Source organism: Octopus bimaculoides, chromosome 26 (assembly GCF_001194135.2).
Source record: "Octopus bimaculoides isolate UCB-OBI-ISO-001 chromosome 26, ASM119413v2, whole genome shotgun sequence".
Taxonomy (NCBI): Eukaryota; Metazoa; Mollusca; class Cephalopoda; order Octopoda; family Octopodidae; genus Octopus; species Octopus bimaculoides.
The window spans coordinates 26,625,553-26,636,866 of record NC_069006.1 but is presented as its reverse complement, the minus strand read 5'-3'; the positions used below and the strand labels follow the sequence as shown (position 1 = coordinate 26,636,866).

Genomic DNA, 11,314 nt, shown 5'->3' with positions numbered 1-11,314 from the left:
GGGGGGGGGGGGAGCACTGTAGCAGTGTTCATAATTTGTTGTGATCTGTTGAGCAGGGCCTCAAATATATTCACAACAAATTAATAAATTATTATCGAGGCTGAGTTCTTTCATTCTCTGTGAGTTGCAACCGTTTTCCATCTGGACAAACTAGAAATGGAAACAAACAATTGTTTTTTTCATTTTTTTCATATCAACTGGAGTCGACAGAGGAGATCCACCAGACTTGACTGAAACTGTATTTTATCAACTTTGGTGGAATAAAAAGCAGCACTGACTTTGAAACCAAAATGTGAGGAGCAGAACAAACATTGCATGATTCTACCAAATAATAAAATTAACCTTAAAAGTGAAACAGCAAAGCTTTGACAACCTAGAAGCACCACCACATATAATTAGCAAGACTTAATGAAGAGATGACTAAATATTAAGAGGGTTAAACTAAAGAAGGATACATTAGTAAAAATATAAATAGGGAGCCAAGATGCATTTGAAGGGAAGAAATTAAAACTTTTGTCATCCAACAGCAAAAGTTCGTAACCTACAGATTACAGAAAATGTTTTATATATATGCACACATACATACATACATACATACATACACATATAGATATAAGAAATTAAAGTGACAAGGAAATAAGAAATTATGTTGTGAACTTCATTACTTTACAGCTGTTCCTGTTTTAAGATGCAATGCACTGATAGTTGAGTGCTTGTGTATCACCTTCGTAGCTTCACCAGGGCTTCTAAAATGCAATTTTATTTGGGAAAGTGTTTACATTTATACACTAAAAGGCCATACCATCATAAGAAGCTAAACTGATGCTTTGTTCTGAAGCAGATACCTGTTGAGTTCCATTATCAGGTTATTAGTATTGCTATGCCAAAGTGACAGATATATTTATATATTACTTGTTACATTACACCTATTTCCAATCAGTTTGATCTCAACTTTGTTATCATTCCTTCACCCTTTAGCATTCAGCCAATTTTAGCCAAATGCAATGCTCATTTATTCGTATTCTTTAGAATTCATGATACTTGTAGCTTTGGAATTTCAATGGTGTGATTCTTACTTTTAGAATGACAGTGTAGGGTACATGTGAGAGGCCAGATCCGGCTGGTTTGAACATAAAACAGGTGGAATATCTGGGCCAGATATAGCCAGTTTAACCCTTTAGCATTCAAACCAGTCATATCCAGCCCAAATATTCCATCTGTTTTATATTCAAGCCAACCAGATCCAGCCTTTCACACCTACCCTACAGTTATTATAAAACTTTACAATCACATCATCAAAATCTTAAAGTTATGAGATAATCCATGTTTAATTGGAAATAATATGAATAAATAAGCATTACATTTGACAGAGTAGTCTGAATGCTGAAGGGTGAAATTTTAAGGGGTCAATATGTACAGAATTACTGCATTCTACCAGAGAAACTAAGACATGGGGTTTTATTATTAGTTTAGACTTGAAGCTATCCCTAGATACACATTAGACAACAAAATACCTGATGATGACTGGAAAATAAATGAACCAAAATGTAATTTAACTGACTAAATACTGACTTTCTAAGCTAGGTTCAAGACCTGAAATTCCTGGCATAAATATCTAAAAAAAATATCTCTATCCCCCCTCCCCCAAATTAATTATTCGAAGAATTCCAATGTTAATAACAACAATGTATCTCAAATGTTTAATTCAATAATTTTGTTAAATCTCTCCAAATTCTAGATTAATTTCCGCAGTCAATTGAAACACGTTGGCACGACATTAAAAGGGCCCAATTTTCATGGATATGAAAAGAAATTAAAGGTTATTAGTCAAGCCAGATTGAATAGACCTATGATCAAAGGCATTCCAGCCATGACCATCCCAAATTTGTCTTAGGAGCAGGGAACTCATGATCACATTGTCCAATGTGTTTTTATTTAACCCTTTAGTGTTCTGATTAATCTGTCAAATGTAATCCTTATTTATTCACTTTATTTTCAATTAGTCATGGATTATCTCACGGCTTTGAGACTTCAATGACGTGATTGGTTATTTTTTGAATGACATTGCAGGGTAGGTGTGAGAGGCTGGATATGGCTAGCTTGGATATAAAACAAGTAGAATATTTGAGTTAGATATGGCTGGGTTAAATGCTAAAGAGTTAAAATGGCAGGAGTGATTTGGTTTCTATTTCTAGCAAGTTGGGCAAGGAGTTTACATAGCAAGCATCTTGTATCTCTACAGAGTCCTTATCACTACTAGAACTACTAATTGTTGTAGTAGTGGTAGCAGCAACAGTAGTTCTAATGGTACAAGAAGCAGTATGGCAGGGTGTTCACATATGTGGAATGAATGCATCTGTTTGGCATTTATGTATCAGCTGCCAGTAAGTATGTAGGAGGAAGTGTAAAACCAGGAAGCAGACATTTCAAATTATAGGCACTATCTGGTTTGGAGGTTTGCTTCAGAACCACAAGGGTTAGTTAGGGATTGACCTCAATGCATGACACTGTGAGCAGCTTCTTTCGACTAGGGCCTCACGCTAATCAATGAGTTGAGTCCAATTTGGTAGACAGAAACTGTCAGAAGCTTCTACTAGGTGTGTATGTGTATGTACATATATGTATGTGTGAGTGTGTGTGTGCATGTATAAGTATGTGCGAGAGTGTGTACGTATGTGTGTATGTATATATTTGTATGTGTGTATGCTTGCATGTGCATGAGATTGTGAGTGTGTCTGTACCATGCTCTTGTCTTGGGGTTTCCATGCTGTACAGAAACAAGGTTAACATCCATACAAACTGTATTATAGTTTACAATCTGCCATAAAAACATGTTTGGCCAATGAGCTGTTCATGATGGAAAAATTGAGGGGAAATATTACCTTAGAAAATTACCATTTTCAAATCTCACAACGTGAGATATTCAGCAACAGTACTTAAAGATTGTTTGTTAACATAACATGGCAGTTCTGGTTTAGGACGAATGTTGCTGTAATTTAACCCCAGGAGACATCATCTCCAGCTGGCTATACGACACAATCTGTATCCTTATATTTTCGAACAAGGGAATCTAGCATCCCCACTCAGCCCAAAACAATATCTGTGTATCGCGATGAAGAGAAATAACCCAGAAATTGCGATACACAGATATTGTTTTGGGCTGAGTGGGGATGCTAGATTCCCTTGTTTGAAAATATAAAGACACAGATTGTGTCGTATAGCCAGCTGGACACGATGTCTCCCAGGGTTAAATTACAGCAACATTAGTCCTAAACCATGACTGCCATGTTATGTTGACAAACAATTTTTACTACAATTATTACTACAGGGGTGATAGGAAGAGGATTTGGTTGTAACAAAGATTTTTCTCAATGTTGGAAAAGTGGACATTAAATTGTGTGTATGCATGTGTGTGTGTATATATATATATATGTGTGTGTGTGCCTGTGTGTATGTGTGTGTGTGTGTGTGTGTGTGTGTATATATATATATATATATATATATAGTAGAGTGAAGGGGCATGGCTAAGTGGTTAAGGTGTTCAGTTCCTGACCATACAGTCATGAGTTCAATACTTGGTGATGTGTTGTGTCCTTGAGCAAAACACTGTATTTCACTTTATTGCTCCAGTCCACTCAACTGGCAAAAATGGGTTGTACCTGTATTTCAAAGGGGTCAGCTTCATCATGCTGAATCTCCTGTCATTGAGGATATGCGTGTCTGTGAAGAGCTCAGCCACTTGCACGTTATGAGAAGGATCTTCTGTTGATCAAATCAACTGGAACACTAGTTGTTACAACCAATGAAGTACCAGTTAACACACACACACACAAACATATATAACACAATATAATACACATATACTTAGGAACAAAACGCTAACCTCCACCACAAACCGACATCTGTGCACAGAATGATATATAGAGTAACCCAGCTGTACACGAAGATGCACAATCGCAAATGCACAGAGAGAGGGGAAGAGCAATAGGGGGGGGGGGAAGGAAGTGCTTGAAGCTGTAAGTGATGTGCTGTATCCAAAAGGTTTTTGACCTAGAGTCAACATCTTTGAAGCCAGAGAACAGAGGACTGGCTCTGTCTTCTACATTGGGTCAACCTTGAGCAGACCAATATCTACTATGTTGGCATTTGGTCCAAGGAAAACTGGTCAACAGCACATTATGTACACACACACACACATATACTTGTTATTCTTAAGCAAGAATGTTGACAGTGACTTTGAAGTTTCAGCCAGCTATGCCATCATCAGACTGGTTTAGGTGACCAAAACTTGAAAGCCAGTCAAGAATATTCTTGTTTAAGACTCTACAAAAGTATGGAGTAACCCATCAGATTAATGTAAAATTGTTTTTATTATAATTAAACATAAAGATGAACATCAATATATATACATATATACACACACACACACACATATATATATAGAGAGAGAAGGCATAAAGCCTTTTTGTTAGAGGGCACATGACCATAAGGCCATTGTGTTCACTTCCCACATCATGTGCTACATTGTCTCCATTGTGCAATGTTATTTAATATTGTTCCAGTTTACTCTACAAGTGGCTGATCTTACTAGCAGCTGGAGACTTAACTTTTTATGGACTTGCATCCTATCCAGCGGTTGAGGCCTTCAACTCTGTTGTCTGACACCTCAGAAGCCAGGATAAGCTTTGTCCTAATGAGGTCTAAGACATAAGATATATTGGTATCAAATTTTGGCACAAGGTCTGCAAGCTTGGGGAAGTGGGGAAAGTCAGTTTACATCGAGCCCCAGTACTTGACTGGTACTTATTTTATCGACCCTGGAAGGATAAAAGGTAAAGTTGACATCAGTGGGATTTGAACTCAGAATGCTGCTAAGTATCCTGGCCAGCATGCTAACAATTCTGCCAGCTCACCATCTTAATAATGCTTTCGAATTTTGGCACAAGGCCAGCAAGTTCGTGTGAAGGAGTCAGTTGAGTACATCAACCCCAAGTGTTCAACTGGTTCTTATTTTATTGACCCTGTTAAGACGAAAGGCAAAGTGGACCTTGATTATATATTAATTAATTTTTCACCATAAGTTTCTTTTTCTTTCTCTAAAAACCAAAATAATGCCTTGTTTCAACATCATTGGCCCCACTCTAAAATACAATCCATCTGTCCCTTTTTTAGAAGAATTTTCCAAATTTTGTGTTCTTGTCAACTTTAACTGTTTTTGTTTCAATATGTTTTCTGCCTTCTTTCTTTTTCAACTTTTGTTGGGCTTTTCACCCACCCAGCCCCTGTCTTCATTACAACATCTCATTTCTTTGGCAAGACTGTAACAATCCATCTCTCTCCATCCATCCTGACAATTGTTGATTAAATAAAATAGTGATAAACGATAATGACAGCAACAACAACATTTGTGATGAATTGAGTGGGGTGGGTGGATCGCAGTGGTGACATAGTGTCTGAGTTCCTGCGAATTGCAACATAATTATCCAGCCCCTAATCTATGAAACCCTATTCGCAATGGTACCAATACTTATCTTTCTTTGGTTATATCCACATTCTCCAATGCATTGTTTCTTCTTGTTTGTGTTATTTTTAGTAGGTCAAGTACGTCCATCCTGCTCATCGGACCGTGGTGATGGTTGTGATAATAGCAAAGGTGATCAGAGTAGTTATGAAAGATTACAAATGGTGGTAGTGGTGGTGAAAATAAAAACAGGGGCCAACAGTTCACAAGGAACAGAGTTATTTTGTAGTATTTCCATCTTCTTACTACACTATTTTTTACTCCTTTCTTTTCCTATCCACTGGCAAAAAGCCTTGTTCACACACCCTCTCAACTCACTCTCTCCCTCCAAACATATACACACACGAATATAAACATACAGATAAAAACATATACACTTCTATAAATAAACATATACATACATATTCACACAAATTGCATATATATATATATATATATATATATATATAAATACACACTCACACAAAGATGCAGTATATTTAATATATATTACATATATAAATTACACCTATATAAAATTTGTATGCCTGTGTGTGAGTGTATATGTATACATATGCATATATATATTCACGAATGTGTGTGTGTATGGATGTATATACATATATATATATATATATATATATATATATACACACACACACAACTGTATGGCAACAGGAAGGGTATACAGCTATAGAAAATCTTCCTCAATAAACTCCTGACCCATATGAACACATGGTAAAGTGGATATTGAAATGATGATAAAGCATGAACACACACACACATATATATACACACACATTATATATATATATATATATATATATATATATACACACATATGCTTATATATACACACATATGCTTATATATACAAGTATATGTAAATATACACTCACACAAAGAAAAATACATATGTACACATAGATGTACGTATGCTCATTTACTATAGCCTGTTGGCCATGGTCATACTGGAGCAAATATATATTATACACAAACACACACACAAACATTTATGTGTATATATGTTTGTATGTGCACACCACACACTCACAAACGTGTGAATATGTGTATATATACTTTTTTTTTTCTTGTACTTGGTTTCCACTTAATTATGAATTATGTTATGTCTTTGTGTTTGTTTTTTCTTCATTTTCTTCTTTTCTGAAATGCATTGATAGTTTTAAGGATTCACACTATTTTGTACAAATGCTCAGGCCACTGGGCTGGCCGGACGCTTACCTAGCAAATGTTTTAAAAGCAACTGAATTGGGATTCAGACACAATGGGATCCTCTTGTTCCGCTGCTGCTGTTCCACTATGAATTTATGCAATTTTTCTGGAAATAGAAAATAGAAAATAAAATTGATATATTGTCCATAGATGTACCTGTATGCCTATATGTTTATGTGTATGAACATCTGCTTAAGTACATACTTATACACCTTTGAATAAGTTGACAACACGACCATCAACAGCTTAGGAAAGGTGGTGAGTAAATCTTGACCTCAAGCTGCCTCCTTTGGGAATGGGCCTTATGAAACTCAAGAAAAATCTTCTACTTTTGTAACCCATTTTAGCTTTGTGTTCTGATATATTATCTGTTGATATTTTTTCTGTTTAGTTTTGTTTTAAAGTGTGTGATTTAATGTATTGTAATTGTTCCTTGTTTTAAAAGGGTGGTGAGCCTACAAGACAGTACCTGTCTGGCCAATGTACCAAATTCATCAAGTTTCTAACTTTAACAGTCAAATTTTATATTACAGAGGTCATTTGTAACTCACTGGGTTGACATGCTTGTGGGTTGGTTATGTTGTTCATAAGACATCTAACACATTAAAAGGGTCCCTTTACACCCCATAGCATAACTACTCTCCTTTATTTTGTATTTATGTCCTCTGACCATGAGTGGTTTAGTTGAGGCTCCACTTCATTGTTCTTCTTGCACACTGCATACATCAATATGTCTCCATTTAAGCATTTCAACAATCTCACCAAACCTATATTTCATTGTGTCAACAGTCTTTTTCTTTAGTGCATTTTTTTACTTGTCTACATATTTTATTCTCAAATACAGCTTTAATCTTTAACTTTAATTCTAGTCTCAATTTTAAACCCCTCTTTTACTACTTTATTTTATCCATTCTATTTGCAATTCCCATATATGGACATAGTCTATTTTATTCTGTAGTTTTGTTTACTCATTTTTATACATTTATCTAAAAAAATTTTTTATTCCACTTTTATTTATATTCATTTCCATTCTACGATCAACTCCCACTGGCAGCCAATTATACACTGTTATTCTTCAGGAAACTATTTACTCAATCAGATTGAAATGCTTATTCATTATTGAACTGTATTCACTAAATACTATATTACATATGCTCACATAATTTAATTATTCTGTATTATCACAGTTGTCTGATGAATGGTTACATGAAACTGAATAATAATTAGTGAAAATGTTTTTCAGCTTTAAAAAAATAATTTTGACATTACCAATTTGCTGAATCATTCATTGATTCATATGGTAAATATTGATAGGTAGGATTTAGCTTAACCATAAGTGATTGAGTAATCACTACTGATGTCCTTTAATTCCGAGCAAAACTAGCTTGCTAGTATTGTGACCTCACTTGCTGTGGGGCAGTTATCTCCCTTGTCAGCACATAGACAATGTGCTCTTCATGGCTATAAGTCTTTGACTCTTGTTTCTAGCAATGTAGGTGCTACCCTGCACCCTCAGTCACTTTTAATGACATTTGAATCTTTCCTTTTTGATTTTATATTGCATCTAGCCACCTTCGTTATTATATATATATATATATATATATATATACAAGCAGTCAATCTGTTTCTATACATAACTATTTCCATAGCTTCAGGAAAGTAGGGGTTCTCTGTGTAAAGTTGTTACATTTTAGAGACAATAATCTCAATTCCTGTGAATTTACCCACCTTTGACCTTTTGCACAGATATCAAGTCGTCTTCAAAGTCGTAGTTAAAAGGCTGGTGACAGGAGGGTTCAAATTCTGTGGTGTATTGGCGGGTGGAGGGGCCATTGTGGCAACACTTACACATACAGGAATGGTATCGCAGACGACCCTCGTCTATGTAGGGATGAGATAAAGCATCGCTTGCTGATATTCGTTTGTCCTGAAAGGGAAGAAATGTACAAGTCTTTAATATGACAATAATTAATCTGGATGATTATAACAATCAGGGAAATTTCTAATGGAAGTGCAAGAAAATAAAGTTAGAGGCAGGGATATAATCAATTTAATAAACTTAAGAGGCGTGGCTGTGTAGTAAGAAGCTTGCTTCCCAACCCCATGGTTCCAAGTTCAGTCCCACTGCATGGCACCTTAGCCAAACATCTTCCATTATAGCCTCAGTCCAATCAAAGCCTTGTCAGTGGATTTGGTAAACGGAAACTGAAAGAAGCCTCTGTGTGTGTGTGTGTGTTTGTCCTCTACCACCGATTGACAACCAGTGTTGGTCTGTTTACGTTCCAGTAACATATAGCAGTTCAGCAAAACGGAATGATGGAATAAGTACCAGGCTTTAAAAAAAAATGTACTGATGTCGTTTCATTCAACTGAAAGATTTTGAAGGCGGTGCTCCAGCATGGCCACCGTCAAATGACTGAAACAAGCAAGAAGATGAAGATATGACTGGTCCCTATTTTAACGTGAAAAAGGATCAAGTCACACTTCAAGTTAATAAAATTAAAGACAATTGGAGAGCAAACTGATTGAAATACAGTGGAGATGTATGTAACAGAACAGGTTACAATTCTAAAATTAGAAGAAGGGCTCAACAATTAGAATCAAATTAACAAATTAGAGAGAGAAAAATCATAGCAAAAATTTGTTTGATCATATGACTCGTTGACTATGCTAACCTAGGACTAAACAACAGCAAAGAGCCAACCAAGGAACCTGTTCCTGATTACTCAATCTGTGAGAAAGACAGGCTAAATCCCTCTTAAATCATACACTACTGTCTTGAAAAGAAGGGCATGGAAACAGTGGACAATTTCATCTTGGACACACTGTGCTAAACCCCCCCCCCCACCAAAAAAAAAACAGGAGTGGATACAGATATGGCGCCTTTGACCATAAATCTTATTTGATCAATGCTGGGCTGGAACAAAAATTAATTAACTTCTGACTCAGTAAGGGATTATCAGGCAGTGAAAAGAAATTTCAGAATTTAAAACTTACTGGATTAAAAACAAGCATGCGGGAGACAAGGTGTATAGCTTCATGAGTCGCTTGACTAGACAAGGAGTAGAGGGCAGTGAAAGAATTTGGTTTATGTGGCTGACGAAGCATGTGTGCTTTGGCTCCTTCACATGCTGTTCGCATGTCTTCCAAACTCGGAGTACCAAGTAAATCTGTTATGAGATCAAGCTGTAAGGAAGAAATAAAGAGAGATAAAATGAGAAATGTTTATATTCATAATTTTACACAAGGCTAGAAATGTGGAGGAGAAGGGTTAGTTGTTTATATCGATTCCAGCACATCACTGTGTTATTTAATTGAGCACAACCCCACCCCTTCCCAGAAAGTAAAGCCCAGCAGAATTTCAACTCATAAACACTTGTAAACTGAATACCACAAAGAATTTTGTCAATGGTGGGAATTTTTATAATTATTTTTGTGATTTAGGCACAAGAAATGAAAAACATGCAATCCTTGTAGCCATGTGTGTGGAACACAGCAATTTAGAAATTGCCCAACTTTTTAATTGTTGCCAGATCTTTAGTGCACAGAATTCAGATGGAATTGGAAGCTTCTGACGGGAATGTTTCAACTGTAACAAGGACAGAAAAACATTCTAAGTGTTCAGAGACTATGAAGACACTGCAATTCAACAAACAGGTTCAAAACATTATTGATAATGATCCTAGAAAATTAATGAAGGCCACCACCAAAGAACTTCAGGTGTCAGCGTAAATTATTACAACTGTGGTGCATAAAAACTTTTATTAAAAATCACATATATGGAGAAGAGGCCAATTCATGCCTGCAAAAGACATGGGAAAACGATTTGATTTGTCAAGTAGTCCCAAACATAGCATGTTTTGGGTCTTTGTTGATGCAGATCCTTGTGATGTCTGCAGAATGCTGCACACTAAGTTTCCAGCAACTGTGATGGTTTTAGGAATGGTGAGTAATGAAGGTCATGTCATTCCACTGTATGTTCTTTTCACAGGGTCTTAGAATTAATTATAGAATTGATATATTGAAGTGCTTGGAGATGGTTGTTAAGCCCTGAATGGATGAAGTATATAATGGAAAGCCATAAGCAATTCAACAAACCTCAATACCTTTTCTGAAAGCCTACATAATCCAGGAATGAACGTCAGACAATCTTTAAAATCATGTGACACCAAACTTGTGGCCTCCAATCTTTCCAGATTCACATCCCATGGACCACAGCATTTGGAACATTGCTGCAATGGAGACTGATCAACATCCTCACAATAAAAGCCAACATTGTCCAGATGATGTCCAAAAACAAATAAGGACCACTTAGTGCAGGAATGTTAATAATTCCGGTCTGCAGAGAAGTAGTCATTGTAGCTGATGATAAATTCATTGAATATTATTATCAGAAAGACTGGGAAGAACATGTGCATCAATTTTTATTGAAAGACATTTGTGCTTTGCTAGATTAGAGTTGTTTTCTCGAAGAACCAAATACCTCTTGCATCCTATACACACATCATATATACACACACACAAACAAACACATGTAGATATATATATATATATATATATATATATATATATATATATATA

The 11,314-nt window shown here is 35.9% G+C and overlaps 1 protein-coding gene across 1 annotated transcript in view; it reads right to left on the bottom strand.

The window, feature by feature from the left end:
• Positions 1–4,351: 4,351 nt before the first annotated feature.
• Positions 4,352–11,314, bottom strand: part of LOC106883051 (serine/threonine-protein kinase NLK) — a 17,636-nt gene continuing 10,673 nt past the window's right edge. The window contains exons 6-8 of the mRNA XM_014933923.2: positions 9,731–9,919; positions 8,462–8,660; positions 4,352–6,839 (exon numbers count right to left, since the gene is read on the bottom strand). Of these exons, the coding sequence (XP_014789409.2) occupies positions 6,739–6,839; positions 8,462–8,660; positions 9,731–9,919 (489 nt within the window). The 3' untranslated portion in view covers positions 4,352–6,738. The remainder of the gene's footprint in view (positions 6,840–8,461; positions 8,661–9,730; positions 9,920–11,314) is intronic.